General features: G+C 39.7%; 2 protein-coding genes and 2 long non-coding RNA genes across 7 annotated transcripts in view; 2 read left to right on the top strand and 2 right to left on the bottom strand.

Annotated features, from left to right (window-relative positions):
• LOC143367117 (uncharacterized) overlaps positions 1 to 13,495 on the bottom strand; it is a 136,665-nt gene that overhangs the window by 63,428 nt on the left and 59,742 nt on the right. The window lies entirely within an intron of this gene.
• On the top strand, positions 701 to 3,393 carry Temp (protein prenyltransferase alpha subunit repeat-containing protein tempura). The gene is made up of 2 exons (XM_076808603.1): positions 701 to 1,050; positions 2,136 to 3,393. The coding sequence occupies exons 1-2, from the start codon at positions 974 to 976 to the stop codon at positions 3,340 to 3,342; spliced, it is 1,284 nt and encodes a 427-aa protein (XP_076664718.1). The 5' UTR covers positions 701 to 973; the 3' UTR covers positions 3,343 to 3,393.
• On the bottom strand, positions 3,198 to 4,246 carry LOC143367092 (uncharacterized). Its single transcript, XR_013084954.1, has 2 exons — positions 4,110 to 4,246; positions 3,198 to 3,500 (listed from the first exon to the last, which is right to left on the bottom strand). It is a non-coding gene; the product is annotated as an uncharacterized LOC143367092 (long non-coding RNA).
• The window catches only part of LOC143366995 (uncharacterized), a 253,347-nt gene continuing 243,961 nt past the window's right edge, over positions 4,110 to 13,495 (top strand). For 3 of the 4 annotated variants that reach the window (XM_076808562.1, XM_076808563.1, XM_076808565.1), the window contains exon 1: positions 8,450 to 8,884. In XM_076808562.1, coding sequence (XP_076664677.1) covers positions 8,800 to 8,884 — 85 coding nt within the window. In that variant the 5' untranslated portion in view covers positions 8,450 to 8,799. Of the gene's footprint in view, positions 5,587 to 8,449; positions 8,885 to 13,495 lie in introns of those variants that run through there. The other variant, XM_076808566.1, reaches the window with a different exon arrangement.

Genomic DNA, 13,495 nt, shown 5'->3' with positions numbered 1-13,495 from the left:
GGACATTATACTTCCTTTTTATTTTTAAAAAAAGATCACGTCGGGGTCACCAAATTATGTAGGGGATATCCGATTAGATAGACAACGTGAATAATCGAGGAATTAAGGAAAACGTCCGTTAGGTCAGGGAACAGAATATTTAATAAATTTATACAAAGAATGTAACAAAAACCTTAGCAACTAATAAACAGAAGAACAATTAATTATAAACATTTATAACTCACTTCATTCATTCTTCATTCATTCGATAAATTATAAAGTCGCGCGCAAACAGGCATACCACAACACAAACACGAAACCCCACAAAGTAAAACGAGAATGGCGACATCTACTGGCGTCAAGTACTGGCGCTACGTGACGTCTGACTGTCTCGTAAAAACAGGTATCATTTTGATAACTATTAATTCAGAATAATTCTTTTATCTTTTAGAAAAACAGCTTGAAACTTTAAGTACAACGACAAATGGGTTAAAGAAAAATAATTATTCGCTGGATCATGTTAAAACACCGGAACTATGTCTAAGATAAGATAATAAGGCCAAAATAGCTGCGGGGTCGTAACCATTTCGCTAGCATTCGTGTATAGAGACATGGTTGCTCCATGTGCCTATGGGTAGAGGGGGAAGGGGAATTAGCTTCCAGACGCGACCGCGTCTGTTGATTTCAAGGAAATGCTAACGAAACTACTTCAGCTCGTATTCGTCTGCAAAATCAATTACATGCAACTGTTAATTTCCATCATCGCAGTTCAGCGTTAATAATTTCGCGCCATCTGATTTCGAACGTTCGAGACATGCAGGCAACTTCAGACGGTACTACAGCATAGCCCCTTCCCCCTCCACATACCTCCGCAGGAAAACGCTACATCGTGCCTGCATTGAAAGGTGCAGCAAGAGAAACAGTAGGGTTAATCGTGCATTAGTTTACACTTGATTCCCCGAGACATGTAACGAACGATAGTGACAAGGTTACAATGCAAGACGATATTTTCCCGGCCGCAGAGAAAATCCTTTCTGACATTGAAAATGTGGTGAAGAAGAATTCGTCACTGTGAGTGTTTTTCTAGATACATTACGAGGGCGGAGGCTTTAAAAATATCTGCGAAACGTGCCACTGAGCTCTTAGATTAAATGCATCAGTGTTTCCGTTCTATCGACAATGGAACGTTACAGTTAGCGTGTGTTAATGTTCTAACGAAACGAAATGACAACAGTGTCGTTAATCGAGCACGAGTACGACGATGCTTCGCGAAAGTTTGGATAGTAAATGGGGCATCAGTAGTGTTGGTATTTGATGCCTGCGTAGGAAACTGGCGCCATCGCGATTATTAAATCTTAATAATCGCGATTAGTGTGTGTGTGTCTGCTGCATGCATGGGTATATGCACACCTGAAGTCTCAATTGTACTTAGTCCCCAGTATATTAAACTAATAACTACCAGCAATAACGTACGTTAAATCGACATTATATCAATGAAAAATATTGTACAATTATTTTCGCGGCAATCCGTAAATGTTTCTCAAATTGTTATGTAATTTCTATGTACATTTCTCTCAAAATTTGATACGTAGCTTGTTATTTACGTTAATTTTTTAAGTGCAATTTTAACTATAAAGCAGAAAGTGTTTCGTATGTTTGTGTGTTTGTCCGTCGCCTAAAAACTTTCGAACGGTAAACTTGGGGGTCAAGCAATGTACCTCGGCTAGTTATGCCTGGCTAATCCAGATAAATGTGACTATTTTCACCAAAAAAAAAATAATAAAAAAAATGTTTTTCTTTTATAAAATCAGAATCTAAATTTTGGGCGAAGCCGAGTAGTAAAGCTAGTAAGTGTATAAACACGAGTATGTTATTGTTTAGCTAATAACGTGTTCGTTATATTTTTTGGAACACGTGTTATTATTTATGATATTAATTTTCGAAAATATTCACGTTGAAACTTTTATATACCTAGTGATAATTAAAGTTTCGTTTGAAATCTTTATAAACAATTATATTTGTTTCACGCTTCCTTTTTTCCATTTCTTTAATGATATCGCAAAATAGCGCTCGATATAATCGATCGTTTATTTCATAATTTTCCATTTTTTACGATCAATATGGGGGAATAATGTACTTATTGCGTGTAATTTCAGGAAAAGTTTCGAAATAGTCCCTGCGGAGGATAACGAAAATAAATCACCAGTATTTCATCAAGAAGACTGCCTAGGTTTGGCGTCGTGGTGCGTGCAGCCTCTTTACTGTTACGCTTATCGCCGACTCTTTGAACTTCGCCGGAACCAACATAGACGAGAGGAGCCCAGCACTGTAGCAAGATGGTTACTGGGCGCTCTGCTGTTAAACCCGGACGTCTCGACTTTCTGGACCATGCGGCGGGAGCTAGTGAGACATCACAAACTAGAAGTATCGGACGAATTTGCTTTCTCGCGATTGGTGCTCTATCACAAGCCAAAATGTTTCAACGCGTTCGCCTACCGGCGCTTGTTACTTTCGTACGTGCTGAACGCTAAGGACAGCGAGTACGAATTCAATTCAGCGGAATCACCGCTCTGCACGGAACTAGACGTGGCGGCTATGTGCGCGGACAGATACGCGAACAACTATGAGGCGTGGAGTCATAGGCGACACGTGATGATGCTGCGGGAGTTCCGAGGATTCGCTTATCCGACGTTCGAGAACGAATGGAAGAGCTCCCTCGCGTGGAGTCAACGGCACATATCGGATTACAGCGGGTTTTCCTATCGACAATTCTTACTGAAGAAATGTATGTTAGAGTTCAAGGAACCGCCGGATGAGGCACTGATAAAGTCGCCCGACGTCGGCGAGCAACGTATGGAGGAACTGTTTGCTTACATCAAGTCCAATATCGGTGATGTGGAAGAGACGAATAAATCGCAAAGGCTGCTTGATAGGATGCGTGCAGAATTCAGGCCAACCTCTTCGAGAACGGAACAACAAGCGTACTTCCACGCTCTGTCGTACTGGGCCGAAGAGTGTCGCGCCAACGAGGACGCCATCTGTATGTACAAGGATCACGAAGTTCTTTGGTCCCATCGTAGGTTCTTGGCGTATGTCCTCGTGCGTTTCCCAGCGGCGTATCTAAAGCATTCCTGTCACAGGGACGAGTCTACCGACAAGTCCAGCGATACGAAAGATATTCAGAACAAGTTAGTCACAATGGACGATGACGTTAAGTTGTGTCACGATTTTCTCATGAAAGTTTTCCGCTCGCGTACGGAGAAGATCGCTGACGTCGTGACGAAACGAGATCAACACGAAAACCCGGTCCTCGAGAGGTTCTTCAAGTTTGTCAGAAATATCGGATTCGAGATCAGGTCGTGATCCTATTAGCTGTTGGAATTGTACTTTTAAATAAACGCTGATGCGCGTGCATTAAGTTGTTTAATTCTACTCGTATCGGGCATGAAATCAAGTGACACTAAGAAAAACCACGCAATAACTCTTTGTATTCCATGCAGACGTTATTTCTAGACGTTATACTAGAGCACTAAAGAGGTGAGTATACTAGAGCACTAAAGAGGTGAGTATGCACATCCGCTATATTGGGTCCTTTGTAGAAAGTAGATTATTGAGTACCCGCCTTTATGCGTATTGTCAAATTCGCTTTATAAACCAAATATTAGCTTAAATGTAATAAAATACCCTAATAATGTGTCGTGCTACTATGCATCGATATCAACAACGCAAATTTCGTTTATAAAGTGAATTTGACAATGCCCATAAAGGCGGGTACTCATTAATCTTCTCTCTCTAGAGGACCCAATATGGCGGATGCGTATACTCTGGAGCACTAAAGAGGTGAGTATGTGCATCCGCCATATTGGGTCCTCTAGAGAGAGAAGATTAATGAGTACCCGCCTTTATGGATATTGTCAGATTCACTTTATAAACGAAATATGCGTTGTTGATATTGATGCATAGTAGCACATCACATTATTAGAGTATTTTATTACATTTAAGTTTATATTTGGTTTATAAAGCGAATTTGGCAATGCGCATAAAGGCGGGTACTCATTAATCTTCTTTCTCCAGAGGACCCAATGTGGCGGATGTGCATACTCACCTCTTTAGTGCTCTAGTTATACTACTCATGAATTGTATATCACAAGTAGTGTTCTTTAGTGGTCTGGCCCACCAGCACCGCGAATGCCCAGCGCATAATGCAAACGGGGGTCATTTTAATAAGACTTCACATACGGCGTAGCTGAAATGGAACGTGTATTGATACTTATTTTTTAAAAATTTATCTGGTATAATTTGAAAAAACGTTTGAACGCGATGTTGACGCGTACCAATTGAGGGAGAACGAGATCGGTTAGCGTTTGATATTCTAAACGCTGCCCGACACTTACGAGAAATAGTACAATTGCGTGATATACAAAAGAAAAGTGTCTTTTGAGGCTATAGGGAAAGCGTTGCCGCCAGATAAATATGTATAAACGAATGTGTCGATAAAATATGAGAGGCGAAGAAAATGTTAGTTTTGTAATCATATGTTTCTAGATATTTTGCAAGGAGAGGCTATGATTCTAGAATATTAGCCGGTAACGGCCAACCATTTTTATAAAAAATTGGGTCCGTCGCCGGGTTTATAGGGAGAATCGGCTCGCCTATTTAGCACTTCATTATTTCGCCCTTCGCTGGGTCCTCAATTCAACTGGTAGAATTAACGGAACACGCTGAAAGTGAACGAGATAGAGCACCAACGAGATCCTCGACGCCCGAAAGCCGAAAGTAGTAAACCAAGCTCTGGATGAATCACCCACTACTGAAAATTTATATTTTTTATTCAACCTTCGCGAGAGTGTTAGCTATGGATTTGAGAGACTTTTCCCATGAAAATAAGCCCAAACATGACGTGAATTACACATCACGTATAACCAAAAATATGCTGCATTACTTCGGGTTTGGAATCATTTTCGTTGGGAAAACCTCGCCAACCTGTTGGTAATTATCTCACGAAGATTTAATAGAACGTGTAAAAACAGAAACTCTTGACTCTCATTAGTGGATGACTTACCTCGCGCGCAGGGCTCATTATTCCCAAGCTTCCCGGAGCTAGCTACTCGTGTAACGAGACGTTCGCCTAATGTACAAAAAAAGAGTGGCCGGGGTGACTCGCGACTACACAGCGAGGGTGAAAATCGAGATTTTTTCCTGTTTTGATTTTATAGTACTTCCTATGTTGGGCCGGGTACAGGCGGGAGTAATGCATCATGTAATGTAACACGAACTACAGACGTGTCGTGAACCTAACTGCGGATTATTGGAGTGCGTAGCGTGCTGCCAGTTGCAGCGAACATGTCGAACGTACAAGACATGGCTGCAGTTGGCTTCTTTTATAATTACGCATTGATTACGTCGAAAATAGTGCCAGTTCTACTGGGTCAGTCAAATAAATTGGCAATATAGAAATTTTACACGGGCGTCACCAACTAAGTTTAAGTATCTGTTAACGTTAACCGGGCCGAAAATTAAAAAAAAAATGAAACACTTATGAGACTTCCTTAAGAAATGCATTCAGCCTAAATCCTTTGTCATAAATCGCTCGAAAGCAAAATACAGGTGAGCTACCGGTTTTCAATACTGCTTAAAAATGCAACGATGTTCGCACGTTTTTCTTATTGAAACGAATAATTTCACTGCATCTGTTTGGTTTGGCGTGTGCACAAGGCGAAATTGCACCAGAACATCCGAAGACGAAATAACGAATGCCTTTTGTTTTGCACAGTAAAAACCGTCTAGAGATGAGATGTGTACCGCAAATTGTTCGCCGAGTACTGCATGTAACACTTCCAGACGTTGCTAATCGCTCACATTACGTTACGTCACTACACGTTGCATTACGTTCATATGTACTCGGCTTAATATGAGTTTATAATGTTCATTTTCATATTCTAATGTGACAAAAAGTCGGATCTGAAAGTTAAAAATATTATAATTTCCACAGGGTTATTTCGAACGTTTATATTTATTTATAACCATGTCTCATTATATTTATCAACGTTTCTTATATTACTATAATTATATAAAACTGTAAATAAGTGTGAATGTTTTAAGAACACTTGTATGTGAGTGAATTAGCAAATGTTAAGTTTTCTATTTTTCTACTACAGCTGTTACTAGATTTATATGACACCTTGAGTGCTTTGAAAAGGTTTTAAGATAAGAAATTATACCTAGTTTCCATATTTCTTTAATTATACCAGTGCAAAGAAATTCTTTGATGTGAACAAATTTAGGTACACATTTCTCAAAAAGCATTTGTGTTAGAAGTTCGGAATTTTTGCTGCATGTTCCTACTATACATATGCTCAAAATAGACCTTTATGACGCTCTCAGATTTACTATTTTTTATACAAATACTTCTTTTAATATGCGACATAGAATTTTGATTTTTTTCGTACCATACCTTAGTCGAAATATTAACAAATTTTAAGCTCGAGACGCAATAAAGGTCTGCATTTATTCAAATATACATAAAATATACTACAAAAAATTTCAGCTTTCTACCTCAAATAGTTTTCGAGATTCGTATACTTAACTATACATATACTATAAAAAATGCAATTCTTGAAAAATTCTGGCTCAAGATAAAGCGTTATTTTTTGTTGTTTAATTCGCTTATTCAGGACTCCATTTATTCGGGGAAACAACGTAGGATTTAAATATACAAGAAGCAAACATTCGATTTTTTTCACAAATTTTCACATACAAGTGTTCTTAATTAACCTGTGGAAATATAGTGTCTCGATCATCAAGTTCGATTCTTCATATTGACACATCAAGTTATAAAATCGCAGGTATTAGACATAGTACGTAACATGACTGGTACTTTTCCAAATGATGATTCGGCACGATTCTATCGAATCCGTAATGATAATTTGAAATTACTTGAACAAATAACGTCAGGACTGTTTTAGCTTTTCTAATATAATTTTCTATTATTCCAATTTTATAAATGTATTGTAATAAATTTTTCTTGAATATTTTTCAAGATAGAAGTTTTGCGAAAAAAATCCGCTTTAACAAAGAATTTAAATAAGGTACATAATGTTAACGAATTTTTTATTTTTCTACTAAAAGTATCAGGAACTTTATCTTTTTAGTAAATTATTTTATCATTAAAATAAGAATAACTGTGTAAAGTAAAATGTTCTCGTATTCGTTAATGTCCTTTTAAAAGGAAATTGTACGTGAATGCAGTGATGCCAGAGTCGTGGGACGCGGGACCAAACGCTTACCCCCACCATGCCCTACCGTCGTCCCCCACTTTCTTCCCATCGCACTGCACACAAGCATATCCCTACCCCTGTACGTGTGCGTCGCCTGTTGGGCTGTCGAGTACACGGACAGGGGTGGGGATACGCTTGTTTTGCAGTGCGATGGGAAGAAAGTGGGGGACGACGGTAGGGCATGGTGGGGGTAAGCATTTGGTCCCGCGTCCCACGATTCTGGCATCACTGCGTGAATGGGTTAAGTTCTGGGACACAAATGTTTACAGGTACTTTTACGAAACGGGTTGGCCATTAGCGACGAATATTCGAGAATTTGTTTATACTCATCGTCGGCCACATTTTGAACCAGGTCCCACCTGATGCACTCGCCTGGATCGTAGCCTCTTCCCGTTAGAACAGTGGGGTCAGTTTATATCGCCCGGACCAATCGTTTTGACGCGGCTGCCGCACATACATGACATTGGCCACGTTGTCCTCTGTTGGCGCGACAATCTGACCAAAAATAAACCTTTAGAGTTTTGACTGAACTTCTCAGTAGACCAGGAGCGGTCGTTAAAGCGCGAGCGATACTCAGATTTCTCGTTCACGAAGTCCTACAAACTTTCGTTTCATTGTTACACGTTAATAAAGTTCAGTGAACCCTGTCGTCGTTATTTTTTTGTTGTTGTCCGCATAAGGCACCGATCCGTCTGCATTCACGTTTTCACGTTAAATCTTGGCCCTAATACAGCGTTCCAGTTATCTTGACCTTAATCTTCCAATATCCTTCAATTCCGGGCATTAACTTTAACGCGGAGGACAGAACGTAACGACCACGAGGCACGGCACATGTTTCAGTCGTGCAATGACAAGCTCGAAAGTTTCATCAATGTCCGAACCAAACGATAACCTCGGGCGCGTATCTTCCCCCAGAACTTAAGCCTCGATATGTCTATCAAAATATACTGTGACCATTGATCGACGTGCCGCTAACGTAAATACGTAAACCCGTGTGTATCGTTGTAGATTACTAGTCGAATAATAAACATCGGTTCACGAATTCGCCGGCGCGATGTTCCACGGTGAAAGTAACGTCATTCCGCGTTGCACGTGTATGCGAGTACCGCGACACAGCGAGGCGTAGGCATCTCCTGTGTGACTTGCGTGCAACCATACTAACCGGTCGATAAGTAAAGATTTCGTTCGCTCAGTGATCGATCGACGATATAAATTTCCGAGTGCGCGACGTTTCACGGTTGTTGCGTGTACTTAAATTAATCGAGGTGAAAAGCTTGGACATCATGCTGAATAGAACATTGCTGACGGATTCCTCTTAATATATTGTCGAAACTGGCACGTGACTATAGCCTATTACTTCTATTGGTTAATCGGTTCGATTGTACGACGCGGTAGAACGAGGCGGTCGATAGGCATCCTCAGAAATTCCATCGGTACGACACGCTGAGAAGGTGGCATTGACGAGGTGTGCAGTGGCGGGTCGGACAAGGTTTTTCTTCGTTCGTTACTTTATTAGAAACTGAAAATATTGAAAGTCGGCTCGATGGCGTCCAAAGCTGAATCCACGGCTGAGAAGAGTCTGAAACATTCATCGGAGCTGAGCAAAACGCAGATTTTTCCAAAAAACGGTAAGACGAAATGCTCCTTAATTGCTGTATTATTTTTTATGAATACATGTATTTCTTATAAATTTTATAATTATTTTTTCACATCTAACTTTACGAAAGGCGCATTTTGATGGGGCAAGTGCAACCGCGAAATTTATTTAAATAGTTTGCATATGTAATATTATATTTACTATTACATAACAAAAGATATTCTATACATATAACATATACCTAATATCATAAGGGAAATATTGTAATTCGTGTACAGTGGGCTTTTCATTGTAAGTAGCAGATAGGTAATTGTTAGTTTTTGTTTACATATGTACTCAGTATGTTTATTTATCGCTAACTGTGCTAATACACATTGATTAGAAGTTAATATATGTACATAGTTGGTTCGTTAATAGAGACTTTGACAAGGTGAAATTCATTTGTGTTGTTGCCATAGATATAGGGAAGTGCAGTACGTACTGCTCAATTTGGGACTTGCGACTCGCCCCACACACATTTTTGTTCATGCTGATCCAGAGGCCCAGTGCAGTCGAGCCCTCGGCTCCCGAAAACTAACAGGGGAACCTTCAGCTTTGGCAATTTCAGAAAATTTGGATACTTAGTGTACTTGAAGGTCTTCACTCGGACATTAATTTCTCAAAGCAGTAAGACGCGCTTTTCAGCCAAATTCGAGATAATCGACTTTGAAAAATTCTGAGGTCCCGTATATACAGGGTGTTCCTCTAACTACAGTCAATACTCTAGGGGGTGATTATATAGGCAAAAATAAGACGAAAATCAAAAGTGACGAAATTGCGGTAATGGCTTTGTTTTCGAAAAAATTGACTTTGAATTTCACCTAAATACGCGTGCATTGTAGGCGCGTGCCCTTCAAGCGTGCCCCTCAAAGCGCCTACATTGCACCCGTATTCAAAGTCAATTTTCTCGAAAACGAAGCCATCACCGCAATTTCGTCACTTTTGATTTTTGTCTTATTTTTGCCTGTATAATAACTCCCTAGAGTATTGACCATAGGTAGAGGAACACCCTGTATATAAGGGACCTCAGAATTTTTCAAAGTCGATTTTCTCGAATTTGGCTAAAAAGCGCGCCTTACTGCTTTGAGAAATTAATGTCCGAGTGAAGACCTTCAAGTACACTATGTTTCAAAATTTTCTGAAATTGCCAAACCTGAAGGCCCCCTTGTAAGAGCGATAAGTTCAGCGCTTGAAATGAGTCATGAAATGACTATAGTTTGATTTTCGAGAGTTGACACCTGAGGCGGGTCCCTCGGACGGGGCGTGGTTAAGGAGGAACCAATGGTACGCTACGGATTGCGTGCGGCGTTGCCACGTTTTGCGGCAGATCAGCTGTCTTTGTCTATCTTCAAGCGTAACTGCGTTTCTCCCCCCTTGGCGGGAATTTCCTTCCCGCGACAGTTCCTTCACCCATTCCATAATGAAGTATTATGCAGTCATGCTTAGTTTTACAATAATCTTTAGTTTTAACTTTTAAAATTCGTTGACTTTCAGTAATATTACTTGAAGAATATACCTTCATATGACAATACATGTTGTGCTACTTTATGCGATAAAAATTAAATTCCGATGAGTAGTTGTACGTGACACTTATTTGAACAGTACACAATGATTAAATAGTAAGAGAACTATGTGAACCCCTATGATTAATCGACGGTTGCAGAAATCTTTATACCTGCAAGAATGTCGACTTGTAGCTATCTGAGGGGTTCTCTTCATTTAATATAAGAACGTAATGTAAACTGGTAATGGTTGTTTATTATTTGGGCTTAACCTTTGTACACTATTTAAATAACTGTTAACATTCAAGTATTTATAATATATTTCTTTTTATCGCATGAAATAGCATACCATACCTTGTTATACAGCAGGGGTGCCCAGGGAGCCGATTTTAGCGCCTAGCTGCGAGCAACCCGCCTGTTCCGTTGCTAAGGTTAGAATCGGTGAGGCGAACTGCGGTAGTGTACGTGCATTTGGTATGACTTGAACCCAGCTGTATACACTACTGTAGTTCGCCTCACCGATTCTAACCTTAGCAACGGGACAGGCGGGTTGCCCGCAGCTAGGCGCTAAAAACGGCTCCCTGTGCACCCCTGTTATACAGGGTGCTTCACCTAACTTTTTCACCTGAAATATTTTTACTATATTGAAAATTTCATGAAAATGTTTTCCTCATCAGTTACATAGTTTTAAGGAGGTCGGCGTATAGTAACTGTTACAAATAATAGAGAGATTTATTGAAGAAAGACAATTACATGAGGTGAGATACATGGAAATTATGGAAAGTTCTAGAACGAATATTTTTAATACAAAGAACATAGAAGTATGTATCACGAGGGGAATCCCGCTTGGCGAGTGACGGCGCCCTCAGCGCCATCTCATTGTAGAGTTGACAATATTCAACCAAGAGTAACAATAGTTTTCTTCTCTTGGGAGGGGTTAATGAGATGAAACTTTGTTTTTTTTTAACGTTTTGTAAAATATCTTTAATGTCTCCTTGTTGTAGGTCGTTGAATTCGTATTAAAATTGTCCTTCGTATCTCATTAATCCTTCCCGACAGAATAACACTATGTTTACGTCGGCCCCCACACAGCTATGTAACTTTTGTAGGAAACATTTTTATGAAGTTTCAAATATAGCAAAAATATTTCAGGTGATAAAGTTAGGTGAAACACGCCGTAAGTAAACGATGGTGTATTCTTTAAGTTATCCACACCATTCATTCTTTGTGACGCGTACCTTCCGCATTCTTCAATAAGATTCAGCAGAGGCAGCTATCACTGTGGAAACGACGTTGGTTGAGCCCTCTCGAAAGGGATAGCGATAGATGCCCTACAAAGCAAACAATAGGCAAGGTCTTATAAGGACCGGTAAGGACTCACGACTAAGCAGTCGAAAGCTATTGGTCAAGACGCAGGGAGTGGGGTAAATACCATGCAGGAGAAACACCCTTAGCAGACCTGAATAAGCGGCAACATCGCAAATAAGCCAGCTCCGCCCCAGGTCTCAACTCTCGAAAATCAAACTACAGGGTCATCCGTTAAAACTGTAACCTACGCGCGCGCGAAGAGACGAAAATGGCAACACCGCCTCACGGACGCATTCCACTAAAACCATTCACGACGTTAATTTGAAAGAGACCATCCTAAAATTTTCAAAGCTCGGGCATTACTGCTGTCCAGCGGTCGGTGGCAGCTCTTCGAACGCCGGGCCGGTGAATGGTTGTAGTGAAATGCGTCCGTGAGGCGGTGTTGCCATTTCGTCTGTTCGCGCGCGCGTAGGTTGCAGTTTTAACGGATAACCCTGTATAATAAAAGATCCCGAACCCAAAAATTCAAAAAATTCTGAAACTTTGTGAATATGCAGGGGATTTCCTCCTGATTACAACGCAATTTTGGTTTGCTGCTCAAATTCACTTGACGGGGGTGAAATTAACCCCTGAAAATTCGGCTATTTTCTGATTTTGTGTTATAACTCGCGAACAATAAGAGATAGAAAAAAAGTCTCAAGACAAAAGTTACTTCTTTTAATTAGATCTATCATTTGGTAAATAAATTATTTTACAGTACACGAGTTATAACACAAAATCGGAAAATAATCGGATTTTCAGGCGTCAGTTACACCCCCTTTGAGTGAATTTGGGCAGCAGGCAAAAATTGCGTTGTAATCAGGAGGAAATTCCCTACATATTCACAAAGTTTCAGAATTTTTTGAATTTCCATGTTCGGGATGTTGCCATGTAAGTACTAACTACTAAAATTTTCATATTTTCTATTTTCTGTGAAATCTTCCTGAAGGAAAAATAACCCATACATTATCACGTGAGCGGCCCTCCGGGAGCCAGCGAACTTCAAAGGGCCCTACAAGACCTCGAGTGCTCCATAAAATTTTAATTTTTATATTTTTGTATGAGTAACTTCAATAAATCGACAAAGTTCGCTTGATGAAAGTAAGTCCAAACTCAACGTTACTCTGGCTGTTTTTAACGATACCTACTCGAGCAGATTCACTTTTAGAATTTGCAAATCAGTTTTACATCCCATAACATTAAAAATAGCCCGAATAACATTATGTTTGGACTCATTTTCATTGGAAAAATCTCAGGTATCCATTAGTCCGACTTTTATGAGGGTGTATACATATATACTTACTACCGCTCAAAAGTATTTGCCTACCTATGTATGTACACTTACAATTGGTTGTATTATAACGCTAAATGTTTGTTATCTTTTTTGCATCTGTTAACTCCATTAAGTCCCATGAAGGGACGAATTGTATTCCTTATGAATTTCTGTAAAATTATTACTGCAACGACTATTATAAGGAAAACTCAAAACTGGCTGTTCTTCTACCTAGAAATAATTTTTTGGTTTCATTTATGAATTTCATCGTGCTTATGTAACACAAAAAACAGATGTGTTTGCAACTGATTTTATAATATTTAATTGATATAGCCAATAAATGTTGCTTACACCCCTACATGCTTTCACTGTATTTGCTGTATTCATGGATGGGTAAATATTTTTGAACGGCATATGTGTTATTTTTAGCATTGAGTTTCTTGTTTTTGTTTTTCGAGGACCGTACCTAAAGGGACAGAAA

The sequence above is a fragment of the Andrena cerasifolii genome, chromosome 3 (assembly GCF_050908995.1).
Source record: "Andrena cerasifolii isolate SP2316 chromosome 3, iyAndCera1_principal, whole genome shotgun sequence".
NCBI classification, from domain to species: Eukaryota; Metazoa; Arthropoda; class Insecta; order Hymenoptera; family Andrenidae; genus Andrena; species Andrena cerasifolii.
Note: the sequence above shows the minus strand (reverse complement) of the source record. Positions and strands in the feature narration are given on the sequence as shown.